The sequence below is a fragment of the Anopheles stephensi genome, chromosome 2 (genome assembly GCF_013141755.1).
Source record: "Anopheles stephensi strain Indian chromosome 2, UCI_ANSTEP_V1.0, whole genome shotgun sequence".
In the NCBI taxonomy this organism is placed as follows: domain Eukaryota; kingdom Metazoa; phylum Arthropoda; class Insecta; order Diptera; family Culicidae; genus Anopheles; species Anopheles stephensi.
The window spans coordinates 26153429-26178642 of NC_050202.1; the positions used below are offsets into that span (position 1 = coordinate 26153429).

A 25214-nucleotide genomic window follows, 5' to 3' on the forward strand; every position below is an offset into this window, starting at 1 on the left:
GAAGAGCAACGGGCAACCTCCCGCCCCAAACAGAGTCGGCGCATGTAAGTGTAGTGCTTTGGCTTGACATTGAACTTGAGACGCCATTTCCCAAATACACACTGTTTCTCTGGGTTGTGTTATTGTTATTGCTCCACCGTACCGGAAACCGTGTGTGCGTGTGTGTGTGCATGCACGAACCGTTGTGTGTGCGTATGTGCACAAATTTTGGTGCCGTAAAACATACTAACAGTGCCGCTGGCCGTTTCTGTCCCATAACACACGACCAGCAACCGGACCGCGAGCTGTTCCGAACTGTTGGTGAATCGAAGTAAGCTGGAAGTTTTTCCAGGCCCCGTTTGCCCCGGTTTGCAGTTTGTGTTGTGTGGGCTGTGCTGTGACGGGGTTTCTCCCCGTGCGCTTCTGTAAGGGTGATGTACGTGGCCAGAACCCGCGGAGTGCATGGGTCAGATCACGGGTAAAAAAAGGGTGCATTTAATATTTAACACCTTGTGAGTGCAGTTTACACCTGTGATGTGAAAAATCGCTCCTAAAGCAGGCACGCACACCTGTGAACCCAGTGCGGGGGAAACGTGGCGGAGAAAAGAGGCAAGAAAAGGGTTTTCAATCAAGTAGTCGTAGATTTTTGCAAAGTGTTTTTGCTGCTGTTAATGTGTGTGAGTGTGTGTGTGACACTGAAAAGTGAAGACAAAACACTTTACAATTTGTGGTGTAAAATTTGGATTTATAAAGTTAAATAAAATCTCTGTTTTTGTGGCAAAGCAAATGAAAAGTTTGATGAACAATCTTCAATCGATATCGGCCACCACTCGCACGGGTGATGATGATGTTGGGAGTGCACCGTCGTCGTTGCAGGTAATCCTTATCGGGCAGGTAAAGGAAATGGGTAGTTTTGTTTTGTTGTTTTTTTACACAGCTCAACACGAATCGATGTGTGCGTGCGCTTGATAAGATAATGCCATCCTTGCCGATTGTGATATAAGAAAGCAAACGAGTACTCAACGTTTCTCAATGCTCTCGTTCTAAACCCCCCAAAAACGCATTCATTCATTCTGGTCAGTTTTGAAGAGCTTTGCAAGCTTTATCTGCCTAGAATTTACTTACATTTCTCTCCTCCGCTTTCAGTCAATTGCAATAGGTAAAAGGGGGTTGAAAACCAAAACGACTAATCGACCGGCTTGAGCGTTATGAACCGGGACAGTACAAACACGACGGCTATGGTGGCGAGCACAAAGCAGACGGCAAACATGTAGAAACTTTCCTCCGTAAACACGTCCGTAAATGCCGGTATCTGATGGTACCAGTTCTCGATGATGGCCATATGGCCGCCCTTGAGCTTCTTGTGCGACATGTTCGACGCTCCGATGTACGGGCGGTTATACTTGACCTTCCTCGCTTTACCGACGCTTGCCACCACCGCTTCCACCGGCCTTTTTCTCCGACTTGGTCTTTACTACGCTGGTCGCGATTTCCTTCGGTGCCAGGGCGCTCACGTGCTTGTTGCAAAGCTTAAGCAGCTCGAGCGTGGACAGGTTGGCGCTGCTCAGTTCAATCTTTTTAAGCTTAGCTTCGGCTGGAACAAGGAAACAAATTTAGATTAGCTTGTTGTTGGTATGGGATGGATGCTTTCAAAGGACACTTACCCTGTACCGAGGGGATAAGCTGAAAAACTACGGACGGTGGCCTTCGATCGCACACTACCTCCGTCTTGAGCACGCAGGTTGGGTTGGTTTGCGATATTTTCGGTGCGGAAAGATGATGCACAAATTCCCTGTTGGAAGATCGAAAGCAAGATACGCGATTATTAAAGGATTGTATGTTATATGCCTGCGTGTGTGTGTGTGTGTGTGTGTGTGTGTGAGTGTATCTCTGCGCGAATCGAACGTTCTGGATTTCTGCGTTTTTAACGGCTGGTTCTCCTATTGCTCACAAACAATCCCTGCGCCATCGTTGCAGTCTCTCTTTCTCATACGCTCGCACGCACAGCCCCATGACCGTTTCCTATGCTTTTTTCCCTCTTTCAGACGGCGCACGATTGAAGTGAAGCAGCAGCAATGTCCACGGAAAGGGAACTAACTCCCGGAACGACGCAGCAGCTGCACCCACTGTCCTACTCGGATATGGCCACACACATTCAACTGAACGGAGTAATAATGGGCAAATCGTTTAATGGTAAGCTAAAGGCCGTCGTCTGATGGCCCGGTTTCCTCTGCCGTACCACATTTCATTTGTAAATACTTTCTCCCGTTGCAAAGGATGCTACACAGTTCCGAATCACTACGGCCCGATTTCTACTCTACCTGGTTAAAGATTTATGTAGCAAATGGACACCCGGAACGCACTGAAAATTGGTAGCAAAACGGCACGTTATGCAGCTGCTCGTGTAAATGGGCTTCCCAGCAGCTATCGTCGTTCTCAAAATACTTCATCGGTGCGTTATTTCATGTTTTTCGCAGTGTGTGACACACGCTTGCGCAGTGAGCACCAACTTCAACCATATTTTCCTGGCGCGTCGTCTTCGAACATGGGACACCACGGTTGGCACGGTTCTTACCTCGTTGCGATGGTGCTCTGGTCGAACGGATCGAAGGAAACGGTGATTCGTTGAACCGCTTTCAGGTTGACCAGCTTCAGCTGTTTTCCGATGGCCGATACAATGCCTCCCGAGCGCCGGAATGCTCCACCAACCTTAATGGACATGATGGCCGGGTTTTTATCGGTCCTTGAGAATTAACAAACAGGGAATGTTTTTGCCAAGTGCGGCTAGTTTCATAACAATTTGTATTGTGCAAAGGAGATTGACATTTCGCACTTGACAGCTGGAAGTTTCGCTCGAACTCGTGGCGAAACGTCAAGGCGAAAGCAATGTTCGAAAGTATAATATTTTGATTCAAACGCGATGTTCGAAAACCGGTAAAAACGATGTAATGTTGTAATGGATCCATTACAGCATTGTCGCTTACGGTTGGTTTGATTGCTCTGAGAGTTCGAACTGCATTGTGTGAGTTATAAAATGTTTGCTAGTGGCGAAACTCCATGATATACTAATTGTTCTTGTTTGAACTCAATCTTATGACGTCATTTAATGTAGTTTTGTTTATTTCATTCATAATTCCATTAGTTTCGGCTATACAAAGGCAAAGGAATGTTATTATATTGAGTGGAACCAAAAGCAACATCAAACCCATAGTAACGTGATGGTGTTTACTAAATCTAGTTTGATATACCGACTCTTACAGAATGTTAAATGTTCAATAGTTTTTCTGAAAAATTCACGTATAGTGGGAAATTTCTGGAATGCACACAATCCGATGTCTTAAAATAACAACTAATTGCATTTGAAATTCTTTTTTTTTATAAAGTCATAATGAAATAAGTGTCTTTTGCTTTATGGAAAGATCAATGCATAGATCTCCATGTTTAATAGTAACTCCAACAACGAAATTTTTTATTTGTTATAAATTTAGCCACCGGGTAAAATAAAACATAAAAATCTTTAAAAAATGCAATTCGATATTCGAAAACCACCTCAATTCGAAACTGCATGTGTTCGCACTTCGAACAACTTCGGCTGCCGTTCGGGTGGCGTTCCGTTTACAATGTGCACGTTCACAGATCCAGCGCTTAAGGGTGTTTGTGCGGAAAGAGAAAAGTTGTGGCGGATGCATCATTCTTTTTCTTCTTTCGATTGCTCAACGAAACGCGCGCTGTTTGCGGAGTGGTATCTAAGAAAACTGGTGAAAACTTAACCATCCCGCATCGGTCTGGGGCTGGGTGTCGCGTTTGCACAATTCCGTGCCGTGCGTGAAGTGTGGTCGTCGTGTGGTTCGCTTTTTTGGGGTCGCGCACTGGGCCCGTGTGGGGAACGGCTGTAGGCCCGTGTGCGTGTGTGTATGTGTGTGCGTGCGTCAGTGTGTGCAGCGAGTTCGAACGGGAAAAGAAGACAAGACCCCTGTCTAGTGCCGTGTGGCCCCGTAATTGAGTGAAATAAGGTGGTGTGTTGTGTCCCCACGGTGGAGGACGTGTAAGCGCAACCAGAGAGCCTGCCAGCCAGCCAACAACAACAACGGGAATTAGTAACAGCAGCACAACGTACATCTCACAATGTATCCAGTAGGCCAACGTAAGTAAAATGCTTCCGAAGGGTAAAGAAGCAATCAGCATTTCAGCCATCAGGAATCATTCACCATCATCTTCCCGAGAAGCAGTAACAGCAGCAGCAGCAGAATAAGCAGAATAAGGCGGTGTAGTGGTGTTGGTGTACCGTAGCATTAGTGTGGTGGTGGGCTAATTGTGTGTAGAAGATTCTTTCCGTCCCGTCCCCTGGCCGTCGTTGCCCTTCGTTTTACAGCAAAAAGAGAAAAAAGAAAAAGAATCTAAATCGGAAGATGTGTAATGGGGAATGGAAAATATTGGTGGAAAATCGTGGCAAAAGGAAATTGCTGTGAATCGGTGTGACGAAATAGATGTGGAATGAGCGATGCATGCAATTGCTGTGTGAGAAAATGTCCCTTTTTTCCACACACATTAGACGGGATTAGAGTTGCCATGGTATAGGAGTACGTGTGTATGTGTGTGCCGTCCGACTTGTGAAGAAAACCGTCAGTTGTGCGCAAGTGGCTGTTTGCTAACGTGTGTGTGTGTGTGTATGTGCGTGCGTGTGTTTTGAAACTCATTTGTGTGTGTGTGTGTGTGTGTGTGTGTGTATGCGTACGTCTTCTTCTTCGCTACTAATCAGAGCAAATGTAAAGTAACCAACAAAAAAAAACACATACACATACCCCCACCGAATGGGGTCGTCGTCGTCACACAAGGGAAAGAATTTATGCTTTCCAACATTGAGGAAAAATTCTGCCACTTTATTAGCATATGTTGCGCGTCCTGTTTGTAAAAGCGTGTAACACCACATGCGCTTGGAATTGCTGCACAATGTCGAAAGTGTGTGGTGTGTCACCTGCCCTGTGTGATTTGGATTTGTGTGCGTGTTTATGTTGTTGATAGGCATTCGGTGGACGTCGAAATGTGTGAAAACCGCCTCTGGAATGGTGCTGTGCGAGTGTGTGTGATTGGTGCTAACCACTTGCATATTACGCGGAATGAGTGTGTGTGTGTGTGGGAGCGTTGTCGAGTGGTTGCGAGCGAGAGAGCGAGTGACCGTGTGTGTAGGGCAGACAGAGAGAGCTAATCGGCTTTGAATAATACATCGCAAAACATCGAACGTGTGTGTACACGAGAAAACATAGCCCCCCGCACACACACACACCACCGTAAACACATTTTACGGATACGCACATTGATGATGGCGCCGCTTTGACAAAGCACAACATAGAATGTGTAGTTCGTCTCTTGTGTGTGCCGTTTGTTAATTTATTGGTTCGTTTCAACGCAAGCGACGACGAGTTTCTCTCTTCCGCTCAAAACGGTTCATGTTGATTGGATATTTAGCACAGTGCGCCGGATCTGGATATGGACTTTCAGGGAAAACAAAGATGGAGATAGGCAGCAGCGTGTGTGTTGCGCTCCCGGAGAATGTGAAATTCGTCGGCAAATGTCAACAACCTGCCGTTGTTGGGGGAGGCTTGATCACAGCATATGCCGGATAAAAGCGCCAAACTTTGTTGTCATGTCACTTTTTTATCCAGAATCCGGTGCGGAGTGCATTATGGTTGTGGTTCCGTTGTAATTATGATGCAATTATGTTGTGCATTTTGTTCGAGTGATGCAATTTGCATGGGAATAAGTTAATCAACGATAAGATCGAATTGGAAGAGAGGGTTTGCCTGCGTCCTGGTGATTGTCATAACCTTCCATCGCCTTCTGTATCATACCTTCTATTTAAAGACTAATTGGAGCAATTCTTGCCAGAAACCCTCTGCTCCAAACTGCTTTAGAAGCTTCATGCGATGCTATCCCTGCCGCTGAGCGAAGCATTCTAAAATATTGAGACAGTTCCTGGTCACTGAAACTGGTTAATCAAACGTATAAGGAAAAATAGTAGCCCCTTGCTGCATCCCCACCATGAAGAAGTTCCCTAGAGTCCCCAGTTAAAGCTATTCATATCGCAGTATTGGTCAATGACTCAGTATTAGAACGATAGATGAGACTTCTGAATCACCTCAGAATCGAACCATCGATAGAATTGTCGGCATGCTTCAATGGGAGAACCTTTTCCAAACCATTTGCCTATCAAGATGGAGGATCAACTGATCGTTAAGGCGTCATAAGCATTGATAATATTCCGAGATTCATGTTTACGATAGCCAAGGCCCTCTTCATTTTTGGATAAATTTAGTAGAATATATTATAAGCACAGAACTTTGTAATCTGACTTCTAGGAAGCAGGAAGAATCATATTTTATGAAGAAATCCTGAAGATGACATTCTTATCAATCAATCATGCTTCTCATAGCTTTCTTCTTCCTGTTTCATTAGCTCCACAACTGTTGGAAGTCTTGACCTATCATTGAGGCATCCTAGACTCAATTTTTCCTTTGCTAGATAATCAATCCTTCGAACAGCGAGGATTAAACTTAATTAGTTAATTTAAACGATTACTCCAAACCATTTTTTAAGAATGATAGCAAAGAGCAATGTTCAAATGGCTATTGAATCTGATTCTATCATCCCCTTGTTCCAGCTGCGTGATTTCCTAGGCATGATAGATTGATCATGTAATTAGAATGACACCAGACGAGTCAGCTCGCAATTACTTTTTAGAACGAATGAACGAAGGAAGTCGGTGTGATTTTCCCAAATCGAAATGGGTGGATGGATGTGATGCTTCCACTAGCGATGGAATCTACGAGGAGTAGGATTCACGAGGATCCACGAGGACAGCAGGTGTAGAAGGGCATGAGCAGGTGTAACACAAAGGAGCGAAAGTAGCTTACAGGATTCCTTCAGTCTTTCAATAAACGATTAATTACGATGCCCTTGCAACAGCAATCCATCACTAACAAATAAGCCTGGAAATTATTGATCGTTTGAAGCTCTTGATCTTACTTTAAGCTAATGATTTGTATCTATCAGGCTGTCCAAAACTTGAACGAGTCCGCACAAGTCTTATTTGAGGTGATCAAAATGGTCTTTTTCCTCACAATTCCATCTTCATCTGTTTTACAGACTAATGCTTTTTGTTCAGTTGAGGGTTAAATTAAGCTTAAGAAGCCAGAGACGGGCGTGCCGAGATTTTTTAAGGCTGCAGTATCAAAAAAGAAGAAAATCTAAACCTATTCTTTAGTGTAGATGTACAGAGCCTATGACACATTCCCTTGGCCTTGATGAGGCCATTATAGGACTTATCCATAGGACAAGGCCAAGCGTAGGTGATTATTGTAGAGCCAAGCATGCGGAAGAGCTATAGCTATCTACCCGCAGTGTACAATTATATTAATCATGTAAAATTAATTTTTAGTGCTTAAACTCTAAAGTTAGTGGACGGTTTTATGACACAGAATGTTATTTACCTGTGTCGTCTAACGCGCCACCTTCAGCGATGAATTGCTCCGTCATCAAAAATGAACTCTAGAAAACCCAACTAGCAGCTCTCATTGCCGTTCGAACTTATTCCAGTTTTTGGAGACAACCCTCCCTATCCCCCCGCAAAAAAGAATAAGAACCAAACCACCCAAACTTGATGTTTATTATTATGTTTACCAAAACAGACTCTCCAACGAAAAAAAGCCATACTCGCGCGATCAAGAATTCCGTCTTGCGCCTATAACGCACTAAACTTGTGTTGTGCGTTGTAACCTAATTTTTTCGGCGACGTCTACGTCACCTGCTGCCGCCACCACCCAAAGTCTTGCCCGCCCTGCCCCCCAAAGCGAAAATCGTCTGTTGTCGGTGGCCAGTGGCCCCCTTTAAGCTTGTTAGAGACTGGGTGTAAGAAGTACAAAAAAAAAAAAAAAACACGGAAACCAGCAACATATTCCTCAACCTTGCGGCGCGATGTTTAGTAACTCGCGGCGATGTTATTTCCGTTGCCTGCCCACAGTCAGCGCACACCCCCCAGATAAAGTGGTTGGCGAAGGAGCCTGTGGTACGGGATAGTAGTGTGGTTCTTTGTTTTCATAAATGTGCTTCGCGGTTTCTAGCGGTTTTTCGCTCTCTCTCACTCTCTCGCTCACTCGCGCTCTCTTTCTCGTTAGGAATGGAACAGATTTTTGTGCGGTTAAAAAAACATACATTTTGGTGTGGAGTTTGTGGGTCATCGACATCAGGTCGTCAAGCACGTTGCCACTGCTGCTCTCGCTCTTGCGGTCGTCTCATTCTCTCGCTCTCTTGATTAGAAACATTGCCGCTGTTTATGCTGCTGTGGAATGTGCGCCTGCAAGCATAAACCAAACATTTCGGAAGAAAGATTGGTTGCTTTGTTGGAATTCCAATGTAGTGTGCGCCACTACTTGTTTGGGCGGTTTTTTTTCTTCTTCTCTAAATTGGTTCTTTGTGACTGAATCCTCTCCCCCGTAATGTCACTCCACGATCGCAATTTAGGGATGAGATATGGAACATAACAGTAAAACATGCTGCGCGAAGGTTGTCCGGATTGATCTGTTGATGATGCTCCACGTGTTCGGAATGCTTGTTCAGCTTTCTACCGCGCGAGATTCATTCACGCTGAGCAGGTGTATTTTTTTCTGGAAGGCTTCTCCCGCACATTGTTGTGATTTATGCTTTCGCTCGAAAGCTCAGTAATACGGGTGTTGCACATATTATAAAACATGTGTCTACATGCTGAAAACAATATGCAGTTGACTATAAATTAATTATGGGGCGGCCGAGGCGATAATGGCGCCGGTCTTCTCACGGCAGGACCAGGGTTCAAATCTCATCGAGAACGTTTCCCCGTACATAGTACAGGTCACAGAAAGCCAGAAATGGCAGGCCGAGTCCTCTCGAGCTTGTAGTGTAAAGGAAGAAGGAGAGTATAAATGTCTTCTGATTCCTTGTAACATTCCATTATTTGATTGCAAGAATCCTTAGATGACTTGCAATGCTCCATTTTTTGTTTGAGATTCAAAATATCTATTACAAGGATCGTCCCTGTCGAATTTCACAGCCAAATTACAATATTCCTCTAATCGTATGCAAAATGCCACAACGGGCTTGCATACTGATATCGATTCCATCAGATGGATCGAACCCCTTGTAAATCGTGGATTACTTAGCTTGTTATATCGAAATCGCTCATTGGTTTTAGCATGTAGACACTTTCTTTAAAGGCCTCGAGAAACACTGCAAACACTTACTTTACCAATCCTTCCTGTAAATCTCCAAACCGAGCTGTGTAAATACATCTAATCTGTGCATGACGCTGCAGAAATAATGTTCGTTACTAAGGGTTGAAATACGCCACGACCACTAATCAACACCTAAATCAACCTAAAATCACTGTACAATAAAAAATATAGTTCGTTTTCTTCTCTCTCTCTCTTTCTCTCTACCTTCTCACCCTTATCTCACGCGTGCATCATCGTTTGTGCTACCAGCTTTCTGTTATGCAGTGTTTGCATCTGAACGGTTCTGTTCTAACATTCAAATTGTGCTTCGTTGCATTCTGGCGCTTTTCGATCACCTTTTGCATTGTAAATGACTCACACGATTGGGGACGATGGGAGGGTTGGGGCGAAAATGATGCAGCGCTAAACTGCTGCATCTATGCAATAGCGCGCCGGGGATGAATAATCAGTCGTCGCGCGAGTCAGAAACAGCCCACTGACTGACTCACCTCTTCGATTGACGTACCGAACAGCTTTGGAGTATGACTTAACGGGATTGTGGCATTATTTTTGTTGCAGTAGTAGTAAATGATTGGCGCACAATATAAATGATCGTTTTTCACAGGAACACAGGGGTACAGGAATGATCGGAGCATCGATTCGGAAACTGTGTAGCATCATTCGCTTCAAATTTTATCGTTTTTGTTTTGTTTTAGTAGCTATGAAACTTGTCCTCTATTGTAACCATTTTTTGTTGTCGTAGTAGTTATCCCACCCCGATAGATTGTACAAATATTTTCCCTCCAAAACGTTTCGTAGTTCCCTTGTAAAACCATTTGAAACAAAATGAAACTCTCCTTTGACTTTATTCCCACCCAATTTTTCTCCTTCTCTCTGGTACACTGGCATTACCAACCAAATCAAACCAACAAAAAAACAAAAGCCAAAAAGCGCAAAGAAAATATCGTTTTCGTTCTTTTTTTTCTTCTCTTTATTTTTAGAATCACCATGGACTTCTTCGCCGCCAAGGCCTCCAAGTCCGTCTCAGTCGCAGACCAGCTTCGATACACTCTCACGTAAAATTACCTGCTTACTCTCTTCTTGTTTCGAATACATTTTTTCGAATCTATTATTCATAAATTACACATGCGGGAAATGAAAAGAACATTTAAGAACGCGAAAAAACGGAACAAATCCTCGCGGCTTTGGGCCAGCCCAAAAATTCTTCATGTCATAGAAGCATGTCAGGAGACTGAACCACCTATGCGGGAATTGGAAATCATGACGGCGGCCGCCCAACCCCCGATATTGAAGCAAGAAAGCAAGCTCTAATTTATGAATACTTGTATTCGAAAAACGGACAAAATTTATCATCAAAATTTCAACTACCACCACAATGTGCCTTACAAAAATGAGCCCCAAAAAGAGGAAACACACACAGAAAGTCACGTTTCGGTTTCACTGGATCTCTCTCTCTCTCGATTTGTTGTGATGTTGGTTTTGTTGAAGAAGCAGAGTCGGGAAGAAACTTGCAAGCAGGATGTTTTGCTCCTCACACACATACATTGTTCTGTTTTTTGTTGTTGCTTTTGATAGATTTAATTTAATTTGTTCTTATGCGACCGTGACGATTGCCGTTTTGCTTACCACAAGATACCTCAATGTTCTTACAGATATGCAATTTATGTAATTTATGCTGAATGTTCTACATGCTTCGATTGTTGCACTGATGCTAGGTTTGCATTGCTTAACTATTTAACGTGCCATAATGGGAAATTTAATACAGAGCGCAACAAAAATTCTAATGTCTTATCGTGTAAATATGTTCCTAACTTTGTATGTATAATATTCGTTTAACTGTAACTAACTTCTTATAAGCAAATCTCTCATTTCATTAACGATGTTCTAAAAAGTTAAAAGAAAAACCCTGGAAAGCATTAACCAATCGTTGCGGTTGATACATAGATAGACGAGTCGTTTAATGTATGTCGTCTTCCCTCCATTTTTTGTTTTGTTGGCATTCTGACAGCTTTCTGTTCTGATTTTATTCAGCTAAACATTAAATTCAACATCGGTTTGCAATTGCTTTTGTTTAGTTTTCTCCACACAACAAAAACACGAACATCATCCCGTCGTTAATCTAGCTAGTAGGGGAGGTTGTGTTTAACTTGAAATTCAAAAACAAAAAGCTAGGGAAACGAAATTAGAGCTAAAATTGGCCCCAAACATTGTGGAAAGCAGCACAAAACACATACCACTCCTCCTTATTAGTTACTAGCAGTGAAACGAGGATTTATCGGACTATTACTATCATTGCTCTACATCATGTGTGTTTCATTTTACAATTTCTCTGTGTAAATAGTTTCAGGTGCAATATAAATGATCTATGGTTGGTTAGGCTACAGGGAATGAGAGGGAAGTCCTGTTAGGAAGGAAGAATATTGTCCAAGGATCGTTTTTACTCTGGCACGATCCTAGATCGCGCAGACGATACAAGTGCCATCATTGTTCACATTTTTCTCCATCCGTGTGTGTGTGTTTTTATGTACATCTTACGCGTTCACCCATTTTAATGTCTTTTTTCTTGTTTATTTTTCCTTTTTCCTTTTCATTGCCACATCGACCATCGTTTTAACTTAATTCTCTACAATCAAAACCTTTTTGATTTTTTTTCTCGATCATCTCAAAAACACCTATTACACACAATTCAACGATCGATCACTACTCTACTCACTGTGTTTAATCGATTGTGGAATTTTGTGTAAAAATTTAAAACCATAAAATTCGTTTTGCCAAAATTGCATCCCCAAATTGCATATCGTGCAGCACCACCAGCCGGTGCAACGGTCAACCCGACAACGGTGGCGACGACGACCGGTACGCAAGGGGCGCAGGCACTCGGTGTCGTACCGGCCACACCACCAGCACCCCCAGACCTGCCGGTCTTCACATGCCCGCGCCGGCCCAACCTGGGCCGCGAAGGTCGCCCGATAGTGCTGCGGGCGAACCACTTCCAGATCACGATGCCCCGTGGCTACGTACATCACTACGACATCAACATCCAGCCCGACAAATGTCCGCGCAAGGTCAATCGGGAAATTATCGAAACGATGGTGCACGCGTACAGCAAGATGTTTGGCGCACTGAAGCCGGTGTTTGACGGCCGGAACAATCTGTACACGCGCGATCTCCTGCCGATCGGGAATGATCGCGTCGAGCTGGAGGTAACGTTGCCGGGCGAGGGCAAGGATCGGGTGTTCCGTGTCACGATCAAGTGGGTGGCACAGGTGTCGCTGTTCAATCTGGAGGAAGCACTGGAGGGACGTACCAGACAGATACCGTACGATGCGATACTGGCGCTGGATGTGGTGATGCGTCATCTGCCGAGCATGACGTACACACCGGTCGGCAGAAGCTTCTTCAGTTCTCCGGATGGGTAAGTGAAGGGAAAGAGAGAGAGAGAGGGGAAGCTTTTCGCGAATCAAATAAAACTTATTAACGCCACTTGTCTCTGGCAGGTACTATCATCCCCTGGGCGGAGGACGTGAGGTGTGGTTCGGTTTCCATCAGAGCGTCAGACCATCACAGTGGAAGATGATGCTTAACATTGACGGTAAGATAGGTGTTAGGAATTTGCTAGCAGAAGGGCTCTGTCTCACATCGAATCACACCAAAGTTGTGTGCTATGAATTGTTTTAAGTGAGGCTAGGAGCAATTGATTCAAAATGAAGCATATAAAAAAACGGTCGAGTAGTCTCCGGACCGTCTCCGACCCTACCTCTCTGGGGCCGGTTCCGACTTTATCCTGGAGCCGACTTTGAGGGCACCGAAGCCGGAGCCGATTTTCCCATCACTACAGTTTTAAAGTAAAGGAGAGAACCCTTAAGGTCGTAAAAATGGAATGAAAGACAGAACGTTTCTGCTTGGAAATTTTACGAGAATCATCGAATTACTGAACAAATCGTTTAATTTTATCTTACTCTTCCAATCGCTCTCCTTTTGCAGTATCGGCCACCGCCTTCTACAAAGCACAACCGGTGATCGAGTTCATGTGCGAAGTGCTCGACATCAGAGACATCAACGAGCAGCGCAAGCCGCTAACCGATTCGCAGCGCGTCAAGTTCACGAAAGAGATCAAGGGGCTCAAGATCGAAATCACCCACTGCGGTACGATGCGTCGAAAGTATCGCGTCTGCAACGTGACCCGACGACCCGCACAAATGCAATCGTAAGTTTTTTTCCGGCGCCTCGGAAAGAGGGGAAGATTTTTTTTTTATTAATTTTTCGCTCTTCGACCCTTCCTCTTTTTACAGCTTCCCATTGCAGCTAGAGAACGGCCAAACGGTCGAGTGTACGGTGGCAAAATACTTCCTCGACAAGTACAAGATGAAGCTGCGCTATCCGCATCTACCCTGCCTGCAGGTTGGCCAGGAGCACAAACACACGTACCTTCCGCTGGAGGTATGCAACATTGTCGCCGGACAGCGCTGCATCAAGAAGCTGACGGACATGCAAACGTCCACCATGATCAAGGCAACGGCTCGATCGGCTCCGGATCGGTAAGTTGTGATGCGTGAAGTCCCGCCAGCTTGCTTGCGGCTTACCAGGACGGAATGACGAACCTGTGTTTTCCCCCGGTGTATTGTAGCGAGCGTGAAATTAACAACCTGGTACGACGGGCCGACTTTAACAATGACGCGTACGTGCAGGAGTTTGGCCTTACCATCTCGAACAACATGATGGAGGTGCGAGGCCGTGTGCTTCCGCCACCGAAGCTACAGTACGGTGGGCGCGTATCCAGCATGAGCGGACAAGTAAGTTATCCGAGTAGTGTGACGTGTTTCGTGTCGTCGTGTTGATAGAAGATGGGTGATTTGTTACTACGATTGCGCTCTGTTGCGGAGAGGGTTAGAAGGTATGCTCTAGTGTTGTTAAAAGTAGTGTAGCTTGAATGTAGTAGGATCGTTAGCGGCGTGCTCGGTCGTAGTAAGAAATTGCCCAGCCAACCAGTTACAAAACACACAACACCCAACACAGAAACACCACAGAAAGGCCGAGCAAACGTGTTGCTCGGCAGTGGCCATCGGCCGTACGCCCCCACTCTGCAATAGGCATATTAAAATAAGTGAAAAAGTTACTCTCCGGTCCACAGAACAAGGTGAGCTTAGCATTACCAAACCAAGGGGTTTGGGATATGCGAGGCAAACAATTTTTCACCGGCGTCGAGATACGCGTGTGGGCTATCGCCTGCTTCGCACCGCAGCGCACCGTCCGGGAGGATGCACTGCGGAACTTTACCCAGCAGCTGCAGAAGATTTCGAACGACGCCGGCATGCCGATCATCGGGCAGCCGTGCTTCTGCAAGTACGCGACCGGGCCGGATCAGGTCGAGCCGATGTTCAGATACCTGAAGAGCACCTTCAGCCATCTGCAGCTGGTCGTCGTGGTGCTGCCCGGCAAAACGCCCGTTTACGGTACGCAACGAAAGGTTTTTGGGGACTGTAATCGATGGTTTTTAACGAAAAGCGGACTTTTTTTTAACTTTTTTCTCTATAGCGGAAGTGAAGCGCGTCGGTGACACGGTGCTCGGTATGGCAACGCAGTGTGTTCAGGCTAAGAACGTTAACAAAACGTCACCCCAGACACTGTCCAATCTCTGCCTGAAGATCAACGTCAAGCTGGGCGGTATCAATTCGATCCTGGTGCCATCGATCAGACCAAAGGTGCGTTGGCTTAGTGCGGAAGAATCGTTGGATCAATTTTTGGATTACTTACTTAAAATTAACGATATTCCTCGTATCTGAAGGTGTTCGACGAGCCTGTCATTTTCCTTGGCGCCGATGTGACCCACCCACCGGCCGGTGATAACAAGAAGCCCTCGATAGCGGCGGTGGTCGGTTCGATGGACGCTCATCCTTCCCGGTACGCGGCAACGGTGCGGGTACAGCAGCACCGGCAGGAAATCATCCAAGAGCTGAGCAGTATGGTGCGCGAGCTGCTCATAATGTTCTACAAATCGACCGGCGGTTTCAAACCGCACCGCATCATACTGTACCGGGACGGCGTGTCGGAGGGCCAGTTCCCGCACGTGCTGCAGCACGAGCTGACCGCGATCCGTGAGGCGTGCATCAAGCTGGAGGCGGACTACAAACCGGGCATCACGTTCATCGTGGTGCAGAAGCGCCATCACACGCGGCTGTTCTGTGCGGACAAGAAGGAGCAGAGCGGCAAATCGGGCAACATTCCAGCCGGTACGACGGTCGACGTGGGCATCACGCATCCGACCGAGTTCGATTTTTACCTTTGCAGTCACCAGGGCATTCAGGTGCGTATGGGGAGAAATCCGTTACAGCAATGAGAAGAGAGAGAGAGAGAGAGAGAGAGCGGAGTGCTAATTGCTTTATGTCCCATTTGCTTTTACAGGGCACGAGTCGCCCGTCCCATTACCACGTACTCTGGGACGACAATCACTTCGAGTCGGACGAGCTGCAGTGCCTAACGTATCAGCTGTGTCACACGTACGTGCGGTGTACGCGATCCGTTTCCATTCCAGCTCCTGCCTACTACGCACATCTGGTTGCATTTAGGGCGAGGTAAGAAACAAGCGGATGCAAGCAATGGGTAACAGTGCTGGACAATACAGTAGGAGAGTCATCCTTTACTAACCGCTTTGAACTATGGCTTTCGGGTGTACTGGAGTGGAATTATAGAGAATCGAAGTTATTTGGCCAGCGTTAACCGAGCGTGTTATGTCGCAGTATGACGAATTCATTTCTTGACCCAATTTACCATAGGTTCGGGACGTCCCGGGGGTGCAGCGAGTTCGAGTCGACTGGTGAATTCAACGAGTTCGGTCTTTCCCATAGGTCGCCCGCAACTCACTCTCGTTGCACCCACGGATCTATGATATCGGCCAAGTAGCCATCTCAAACTTACTTTGTTACGACTTTTTTAATATTTTCTTTTTGCGTTTCTATAGAAGCTATTCCTCAATTTTTCTGTGCATAATGGCTTAAAGTTTTTTTTAATCATTTATGTATAAACGTTTATGTAAGCTTTGGGTCTTTGAGACCTCATTCACCTCCTTCCGTAGTGAAAACTGACTATCCAATTACGTGATCTCATTAAGCTCAGTAAGCCAGAAAGGGCAGACCTAAGAGATCGTTAGGCCAATGAAGAAGAAGAGAAAGAAAGCCAAATAAGATGAGCAAACTCATGTGCATAAATTCAAGACAAAACTAATCGCTTTATTGTTATGTCCGGCACTGTAAACCCTTGACGATGTTGAATTGTATTCCATTAACCCTTGCTTGTTCGCTCCCGTTCTCCCATTTTAGGTACCATTTGGTCGAGAAGGAGCACGATTCTGGCGAAGGATCTCATCAAAGCGGCTGCTCGGAGGACAGAACACCGGGAGCGATGGCACGTGCCATTACCGTACACGCGGACACCAAAAAGGTTATGTACTTTGCTTAAATTGTACAAAGCCTCCCAACAAGCATACATGCATACAAAAAACAAACAAAACCAAGACGACAAGACACACACACATACACACGCGCGTGTCGTGTCTGAGAAAAGGAGTCGAAATCAAATCCCAAAAAAGCGGAAACACATTATTATACATCCCCCCCAACACCATGGTCTCGTTCTGCTGATGGAAGAAGAATCGTCGCAACAGCAGTAGCAGTGTAGCAGGCTGTGCCAATGGTCGAGTCGGCAATGCCCTGCTACTACGATCCAGATCTCGCCCTTTTTAATAGTTGATCGCGCCCATTTGATGCTTTAAGTTTTCGACCGTTATGCTTAAACAGGTGTGTGAGTTCCGCGACCGTTGCTCCATATTACCAAATTATCACCGACAAATGCTACACACCATGCACAGTGTTTCTCACCATCACACTTCTCAAAGAAAAGTGTCGCTCATGAGTTTGCAACACCGGACCCTCTCGGACCCAACCCCCAAATGCATGCAGAAATGGGGGGGGGCGCATGCAAATATGTATAGATTTTCGAAAGGTTAAACATTTTATTTTTATACATCTAATCTAATCTATAGTTGCTTTGTGGTTTTTGCGATTTATACACCGAAAAGCAGAAAAAACAAACTAGTTTCCTAAAGTAGTTACTGTTTCTTCCTGAAGAAATCCTGTCACATCTCCGCCGGTAGTGTGAGGACACCAAGAGGGGGAAAAATCAACTGAGCTTTAGTTGTGGTTAGAGTTTAATTATTTACGGCTCTTTTTTTTTCTCAATCTGATGATATCAAAAGTTTTGATAGAAATCCACACACACACGTGCACACACAGAAGCAATAACATGTAACAGTTTTACAGTGCTGAGCATGTTCTTATGTGTATACTTAGTCCTTTTTACTAGTTTAGTACAATTGAAATACAAGGGATTTTTTTTACGTCTAAACGCGCGAGCAGCAGGAGGGCACGATCATCCTGCAATCAAGTGGATTAATTTAATTATTTGAATAAGCTTCCGGTTTTTCTTTTGGTTTGCTTTATTAGCAGCAAGTAATGTTGTTTGACAAGATTATTGAAAACACACTCACACAACGACATAAAAGTATATGATTGTCTGCGAAAAGCGTCCTCCAGTTACGATTCTTTATCACACTGTTCCCCTCCTGCGAGATCTCTGTGCCGCAGATTTTTTGTTTTGTACGTGCAGCCATGATTCTATCCCTCGCCTGCCACACCGGAACACAACCAGAAAGGATGTGCACATATTATATGGTTGTTCTGCTTTCTACAATGAAAAGCAAGCACAAGCTCTCGCCCCACTACTTATGCAAAGCCAGGTAGGACGATTCTTTTAGCCAACCAACACGATCATCAAGCTTTAATATACGGTGTAAATAATATAGTTCAAACAGGTGTGCACTGCTAGATGTGTTTTGCGTTTGGGGGGGTGTAAGCATAATATGATTTGCCCGCCCCCCACCTACCTTTCCGTACGCCGCTTTGTCTACTACTACTACTACTACAAAGTAAGGCGAGTGTGCGCGTTTGTTGTTTGTACAACAGCAAACACAACGCGCGCCGCTCCATTGTGCCGGGAATTCTTTCATGGAAGATGATGAACACACAATCAAATAAGCAAGTTTACAGTACATTTTAAGCACGAAAGAAGGTGAACGAGCGATGAGAGAGAGAGTAACGGGCGCGCAGGTCCGTCTGTCGGGGATGATTATTGTATCGAATAACCTATTTGCGCCAACGAAAATGCATCAAATCTTAGTGCAGAAAACACATGTATAATTAGCTCTGAGATAAGGTAGATGGATGTACGTTTTTGTGTGTGTGTGTGTGAGTGTGTAAAAGAAGATTCTTAAGAAAACACAGATTCAAAAAGAAAGCTAGCAATCGGTGTAATATGTCGTCAGCTTTATTGTAATATATTTAAAAGGATGTAACAATTTTACAGGAACAAGGTAAAAAACAAAACGATCCCAGAAACATTGCCATCTCGATTGCGATTGTCACGCCAATTATAAATCCACCAGTTTCGAACGTCTCGAATCGAAGGAGGCTTTTATGAAGGCAAAATGTGTCAAAAAGTAAACGATGTCCTTAATCAAAGCGAGAGAGAAGAGAGAGAGAGAGCGAGAGAGGGATAAGTGCTAAATGACAGATACACAGCTCGGGTGCAGCTGCAGTTAAAATCGGGCTGCTACACTTAATCGTACGATACTTATAGTGAGGAAAAAGGAACAATCTGCTATTTTTGTTTGTCTGTTTCATTCTTTTTTTCTCCTTTTTTGCGATCGAAATCTAAATACACGAAAAAACCCACCCAGAAAAGAAGAACCAGCAAGAGGCAACACCTCGTTTAGTAACCCCCCAAGTGTTTTCATATCGCGCGGATCGCTAAAGGTTTCAATAAAACTGTAAAAAAAGGCGCGCGTACCAAACTACGCACCCGGGATTCATACAAAATGGCCGACTTACAAGCTCTGTGTGTACTAGATCGATTAAAATCAAACCCCTTCTACCTATTTTACTGTCGGTTGATCTTCTTGCGTTAGCCATTTTGGGTAATTTTTCTCTTCAAACCGGTTTAGGATTAATGATGGCCAATGCGAGCAAGCATCAAGGAAGAAAATTGTAGAAAACTATTTATCACAAACAAATTACTTGGCTAGAGGAGGAAGCAGAGCAGCATTGATGGATTTTAATGAAGGTTAGCTTTGTAGGAGTGCGATCCGTAGTCAGCCGTTGTTTTGCTCGTGTGGATATTGGGCATGTGGCTTCCTTATTTAATTTTAACCAAGCCAAATGAGAGAGAGAGAGAGCGAGAGCGAGAAGGAAAACAGAACGAAAGACAGAGCAGCATGATTCTAAAGAAAACCAAGGTGAGGTTTTTGCCGTTTTCCTGTGTGGAAATATAATATCACTTGGAAGAGATGTGAGGATGAGTATGGCAGGCTCAGGCAGTTGCTCTCTCTACACGCAACACTATCATCGCAGCTAGTGTTGGTGTAGCAAGGGTACGTGCATATTCATCAAACCAAACCACAGACATATTAGTACGGCGGTCACTGTGTGCCACCAATAAGATGAAACTTCAGTCCGGGAATTAGTATGTAAGGAAACAAAACAAACAAAACAAAAACTAACGAGTACATTATTATAAATGATTACATGTAAAATATGATGGCGATCACCAAATTGCTAAGTTCTCAGCAGCAGTAGCAGCAGCGTATCGCTCGAAAGAAATGTTCATGGGACACTAACAACACAACAGACACACACACACAGCTATAGTGTGTAGCAAAGTGACGCCAATAAGTTAGAATTGTATGTGTGTGTGTGCGTGTTTTAGTTTTTATATTTATTAAGCAAAACTGCACCATGCGCAACTGAGAAATGGTTTCGCCGAAGGTAGATGAAACACAAGCCACACAACCTCAACGTGAACATAAATTCCACACCACCACATAAGCTACACACACTGATCTTATTTGAAATCCATGCTGCGGGGGCTGCTGCGTAGTAAAACGGAACAAAATGGTTGCTGAAAAAATGGGTTTTTAGCTGTAATTACAATGCATAGGCTCCTTTTCGTGTAGCGCGTCACTTAATACACATTTCACGTACACATGCAAACACATGCAAACACCATCAAGAGTAGCTCCCATGAATTTTACTTAGTGTAATTTAACAAAAAAAAAAAAAACAGAATCCGGGAAACACGGTCGCCGCCCTAGATGGCGCGTCGTCCTTGGGGCCCCCACAGTTCTAATCTCTCTTCGGTAAGCAGGTAGGAAAACGAGTGAACGAGTGACCGTAAACGTAACACAAATGCGGAAGGGTATGCATAAAACTAGCGAGAAAGCACATCGGATCGGATGGGTAAGGTGAAGTGGATAAAAACAAAATGGAAACCAACACACAACACAGTGACCAAACACACAAAAGGGAAAAAAATGAAGAAGAACGAAAACGAAAGAGAGAGCGAGAGAAGGTGAAACAAATAACTATATTCAACTTATACAAGGGATTTATAACATATTAAGGTAGTCAAACGAGAGAGAGAGAATGAGAGAAAATGGTAAGAAAAAAAGCTAAGAAATCCAATCTTTAATGGTAAGAAACAAGAAAACACACACACAAACACTTTAACAAATGAAAATTGTATTTTAGATAAAAAGGAAAACACGCAAACTAAAGTAATGAAAAAGAGAGCGAAGGTGGGCGAAACAAAAACCACAACTCTAGTGAGTAAAACACAACAACAACACAAAAAACAAAAACGCATAAACTTTAAGGAAAAGCGAAGACACCCACAGAAACAAAACCCCTTAAGAGAAGAAAAAATGGAGCTGGCTGGTGTGAATACAATGTCAAAGGCACATATACACACACACTCTCAAATGAATTATGATGGTTGGAGGGGGAAGGAGCATACCAAACATTAAAATTAAAAAAGAATTCCAAAACTGATTGCAAAGTGTTAAGAAGGGCTGGCGAAAACAAAAAAATCCCTTAGATAAATGTGTGTGTGCGTTTGTTTTGCGCAGACTAAAATGGAAGAATGAACAAGAAACAAAATGGTGTACTTGTCTGAATTTTAGCAAGATGTCGGACAGAAGGATCCAGTTTTCAAATTCGATCACGCAAACGCACACACACACACATTCACACACATTGGTACTATGAGGGGAATGTGTGTGTGTGAGAAATGATAATAAATTAAACACACCCCCAAAAAAACAACAATTTATGAGGATGATAACATTTAGGACATCAAGCACACTTGTGTTAATGAATCCTCCAATGATGATCATGGTTTAGCTTTACCGAACGTTTCGTTTTTTATTTGTTTCTACATTCGGTTCTCCAAAAGAAAAAACAAAAAAATGTACCAGATTTGTATGACCACACTGTAACACACAAAACGTTGAAAACATTAAGTTAAGTTGTAAAGAAAACGGGGGTCAAAACATCAATCAGCTTTCTCAAAGCAGCAGCAGCAGCAGCATCGCCGCGACAGCAAGAGTGTAGCCGCCGTACGCTTGTGTGCGTGCCGTCACACTCTTCACTTGCCTTTCTCTTCTGTTAATTTTATTAATTTAATAATGCAAATACGTTTAAAAACACATACAAAGAAATCCATTAAAGCAAAGATGCCTTTGAAATTGTATGCGTGTGTGTGCGTGTGTGCGTGTGGGGTGAAGCTAGTAAGAGCGCTCGAGTAACCAGGACGACGATCTGCTTCTACGCCTTTCCCGCGCATACACGCATACAAAGAGCAACAAAAAGAAAAACAAAATGCGCGAGATATCTCCTTCACACAAGTCTAAATAAGCTGGCAGAAGAATGCCTTAGGTTTATGAAACTGTTTATTATATTTTTCTGCTGCTCTCGTATAAGTTTTTTTTATAGTGTTCATAGCTCACCTACCGCGCTACCCCTCACCAATCCCATCCCCTTGGTTAGCGCCAGGGGGGAATGTAGTGGATTCTGGGAGAGGGGAAGAGTGGTGGCTGGACGAAGTTCGTTAATAATAATGATACATTTTCCAGTTAAATTGGCCTCCCCTTTTCTGTTTTTTTGTTGTGCGTTGTGCTTTTTTTTATTGCAATTTTCCCATTTGCTCTGCGGTATTTGTGAAAGTTGTAACAGCCACAATAAAGAATATATTAACTGTAAAGCGATTCACACAGTTCAGGTGTGCTTTATTTTTTTCTTTAGAGATACAGCAAGATGACATTGGTTTGTTTGTTTATAGAATTTTAAGCTTGCGTTGGGTTTTGATTAAAGATTTCTATTATCTTTCTGTTGACGCGTGCGTACAGTCGATCGGAATAGACAAAGCCGATGTGGTTCAGGTCGGGGATTTCGAGGAAGTGTTTCACATTTCTAAGTTCGTCCTTTAGCCGGAGAGCATCCTGTTGGTGTGAAACGGAAGTGAGTACAAGGGGGATCAGTTCCACCGCGAAATAAGTTATTATTGGAGATTGGTCTACTGGGGCCTGACTTCCCAACTTGAAAACCTTAGATGATCTTATTTCGTTATGAGTTTGGGGAATGCTTGTGTCCGAGACATTAAAATGAAAACTCTGTTATCTGTATGCAGCCCTGCTGATTTTGGTGGGGCTTACACATTCTCAAAAAATTCCCCAAGAGTATTGATTACTCCAACAAAGCGTCGTCTGCCCCAGATCTTGTTCTGTAGACTTGCCCTCCTTGCTACGGATTTCGTCGGAAGATACCAAGCTGGGTTTGTTGGAGGCAAATCCACCACCGACCAAATCTTTACTCTTCGGCAGATCCTCCAGAAGTGCCGAGAGCGCCAGATCCCTACGCACCACCTCTTTATCGACTTCAAGGCGGCCTACGATACCATAGATAGAAATGAGCTATGGAACATCATGCAGCGGCACCACTTTCCTGGAAAGTTGATACGGCTGTTAAAGGCCACACTGAACGGGGTGCAGTGCAGAGTGAGAGTATCGAACATGCTGGTGGAGTCGTTCGAAACTCACGCAAGGGTTCTGACGCAAGGGGACGGACCCTCCTGTCTACTGTTCAACGATTCTCTATCGGTCTCTCCAATTTCTTGGCTTCGCGGACGACATAGATATCGTTGGCAAGACGACAGCGAATGTGTGTGAGGCGTACACCCGACTGAAACGTGAAGACGCAAGAGCTGGACTGATGATCAATGCGACGAAGACGAAATACCTGCTTGCCGGAGGCTCCGATCGTGATAGAGCCCGATCCAACCTCGAGGTGGTAGAGGAGTTCTGCTATTTTGGGACTGTCGTTACTTCGGATAACGATGTCAACAGCGAAATTCGGAGACGCATTGTGCTGGGGAATCGTGCCTACTGCGGCCTTCACCGTCTGCTGAGATCCAGAAGACTTCGAGACCGCACGAAATGTGAGATCTATCGCACACTGATTCGCCCGGTGGTCCTATACAGCCACGAGTCTTGTCGACCATCCGAGCGGAGGATGCAAACGCTCTGGGCGTGTTCGAGCGACGCATCTTCCGGACCATCTTTGGCGGTGTGTTCGAGCATGGAGTGTGCAGGAGAAGGATGAACCACGAGCTTGCTGAGCTGGACGGCGAACCGGACATCCTGACGGTGGCGAAGACCGGCAGGATACGATGGTTGGGGCATGTTATGAGGATACCGGACTCATGCCCGGCCAAGAAGGTATTCGTCAGCGACCCTCAGCGTTGGGGAGCACAGCGAGTTCGTTGGCAGGATCAGGGGAAGGGAGACCTGTCGGAGATCGGGTGCCTACACGGATGGGAAGCTGCAGCCAGGGATCGAGTTTCCTGGAGATCTATTGTTGACCGGGCCATGTCACGACGACGTGCTCTTTAAAAGGATAGGCCAACATGATGATGATGATGATGATGAGATCGAAGCTTTCCAAATATTTTTTTAATCTAATCAACCAAGTATCAATCATCCAGAATTGGTCCTATTTTTTGTGTTCAGGTTGAACAGAATGATTGGATAAGGTTCTCCGATGTATTTTAGTAGTAATCTACTTGTCCCTAACTGTGATCAGGTCGACCCAGCAGAGACAATCTACGAAACGCTCAAATTTGATTACTGATGTGATGAAGGTGGTTGTCACATCGACGGTTCCATCTCCGATATGGACTACTAGATTTGTACAACTATGCCCATCTTGTCCAGGGTATCTGTGGTTATCTTCTGTCACCTGGAATGACTACAGATCCTTGGTTTTCCGTGTACAATTCTGTTGCATTTGAAGTTGAAGTTGAAGTACAATACAATACGGGTTAGTGGCAGGAATCAGTCCTATAAGAGATGTTTAGTAAATGGCGCCGGTCTTCATACGGCAGGACCGGATGTCTAATCCCATCCGGACTGTTCGTCCGTAGGGAGAACTGGTTCTGCAACTATGCAGTATCAACAAGTCTAGTAAGCCAGATATGGCGGGCTTGACCAAAGCGGCCAGAGAAAGAGGAAGAAGAAGTCATATCCAGTAGCCAGAAAATGCCACTCTCTTTCGAACTACTTCGGTCAAGATTCGAACTCATTCGGTGTTGGATTATTGTTTACAATAATCTTCTTCTTTTTTCTGACTTCACTTGACCTAGCCAACGAGCTCGGAGCCTCTACGCCTCGTGCCGAACGGGTCGCTGACGAGCACCTTCCTGGTAGGGCATGAGTCCGGTATTCTCATCACATGTCCTAAACAGCGTATCCTTCCAGCTTTGGAAACTGTCAGGATGTTTGCATCACTAAGTGCATTGGTGTCCTCCGCCAGCATAGTCCAGGGCTCGTGCCCGTGCTGTATTAGTGTGCGACATATGGCGCATTTCGTTTCATTGTAGGAGTCTTCTGGATCTCAGGAGTCTATGGAGCCCATTATAGGCACGATTCTCCGATTTCGCTGCTTAAGTTGCCGTCCGAAGTCCAAAGTCTGATCGTGCCAAGGTAGCAGTACTCCTCTACTACCTCAAGATCGTCGCCGTCAATCAATACTC

General features: G+C 44.7%; 4 protein-coding genes across 6 annotated transcripts in view; 1 reads left to right on the forward strand and 3 right to left on the reverse strand.

Moving 5' to 3' along the window:
- On the forward strand, positions 1–22396 carry LOC118505941 (protein argonaute-2). 3 transcript variants are annotated; one of them, XM_036042463.1, is made up of 13 exons: positions 1–855; positions 2025–2172; positions 10223–10297; positions 12048–12657; positions 12740–12834; positions 13227–13449; positions 13535–13780; positions 13870–14035; positions 14374–14695; positions 14778–14944; positions 15028–15546; positions 15645–15814; positions 16559–22396. In XM_036042463.1, exons 2-13 carry the CDS (start codon positions 2055–2057, stop codon positions 16695–16697), a joined length of 2850 nt encoding a protein of 949 aa, XP_035898356.1. In that variant the 5' UTR covers positions 1–855; positions 2025–2054; the 3' UTR covers positions 16698–22396. The 3 variants fall into 3 exon arrangements, with proteins under 3 accessions (XP_035898356.1, XP_035898355.1, XP_035898357.1); XM_036042462.1 differs by having other exon boundaries at positions 201–855; positions 14356–14695; XM_036042464.1 differs by lacking the exons at positions 1–855; positions 2025–2172 and adding an exon at positions 3083–4123 and having other exon boundaries at positions 14356–14695; positions 16559–22392.
- On the reverse strand, positions 1057–2688 carry LOC118505944. The gene is made up of 3 exons (XM_036042468.1): positions 2555–2688; positions 1644–1771; positions 1057–1573 (listed from the first exon to the last, which is right to left on the reverse strand). Exon 3 carries the CDS (start codon positions 1349–1351, stop codon positions 1166–1168), a length of 186 nt encoding a protein of 61 aa, XP_035898361.1. The 5' UTR covers positions 1352–1573; positions 1644–1771; positions 2555–2688; the 3' UTR covers positions 1057–1165.
- On the reverse strand, positions 1057–3001 carry LOC118505943. The gene is made up of 3 exons (XM_036042467.1): positions 2555–3001; positions 1644–1771; positions 1057–1573 (listed from the first exon to the last, which is right to left on the reverse strand). Exons 1-3 carry the CDS (start codon positions 2698–2700, stop codon positions 1398–1400), a joined length of 450 nt encoding a protein of 149 aa, XP_035898360.1. The 5' UTR covers positions 2701–3001; the 3' UTR covers positions 1057–1397.
- Positions 18524–25214, reverse strand: part of LOC118505942 (lipase 3-like) — a 12278-nt gene continuing 5587 nt past the window's right edge. Inside the window, exon 5 of the mRNA XM_036042465.1 lies at positions 18524–22626. Within this exon, the coding sequence (XP_035898358.1) occupies positions 22471–22626 (156 nt within the window). The 3' untranslated portion in view covers positions 18524–22470. The remainder of the gene's footprint in view (positions 22627–25214) is intronic.

What these genes read in the sequence shown, in the direction of transcription:
- LOC118505944 (XM_036042468.1), bottom strand. Translation starts at nt 1,351, where the DNA reads ATGTCGCACAAGAAGCTCAAGGGCGGCCATATGGCCATCATCGAGAAC.
- LOC118505943 (XM_036042467.1), bottom strand. Translation starts at nt 2,700, where the DNA reads ATGTCCATTAAGGTTGGTGGAGCATTCCGGCGCTCGGGAGGCATTGTA. An exon ending in CAGAGCACCATCGCAACGAG is followed by an intron (nt 1,772 to 2,554) that starts GTAAGAACCGTG and finishes ATCTTCCAACAG; the next exon opens with GGAATTTGTGCATCATCTTT. An exon ending in GCTTATCCCCTCGGTACAGG is followed by an intron (nt 1,574 to 1,643) that starts GTAAGTGTCCTT and finishes TCCTTGTTCCAG; the next exon opens with CCGAAGCTAAGCTTAAAAAG.
- LOC118505941 (XM_036042462.1), top strand. Translation starts at nt 2,055, where the DNA reads ATGTCCACGGAAAGGGAACTAACTCCCGGAACGACGCAGCAGCTGCAC. An exon ending in GCTCGATCGGCTCCGGATCG is followed by an intron (nt 13,781 to 13,869) that starts GTAAGTTGTGAT and finishes GGTGTATTGTAG; the next exon opens with CGAGCGTGAAATTAACAACC. An exon ending in GCAGTCACCAGGGCATTCAG is followed by an intron (nt 15,547 to 15,644) that starts GTGCGTATGGGG and finishes TTGCTTTTACAG; the next exon opens with GGCACGAGTCGCCCGTCCCA.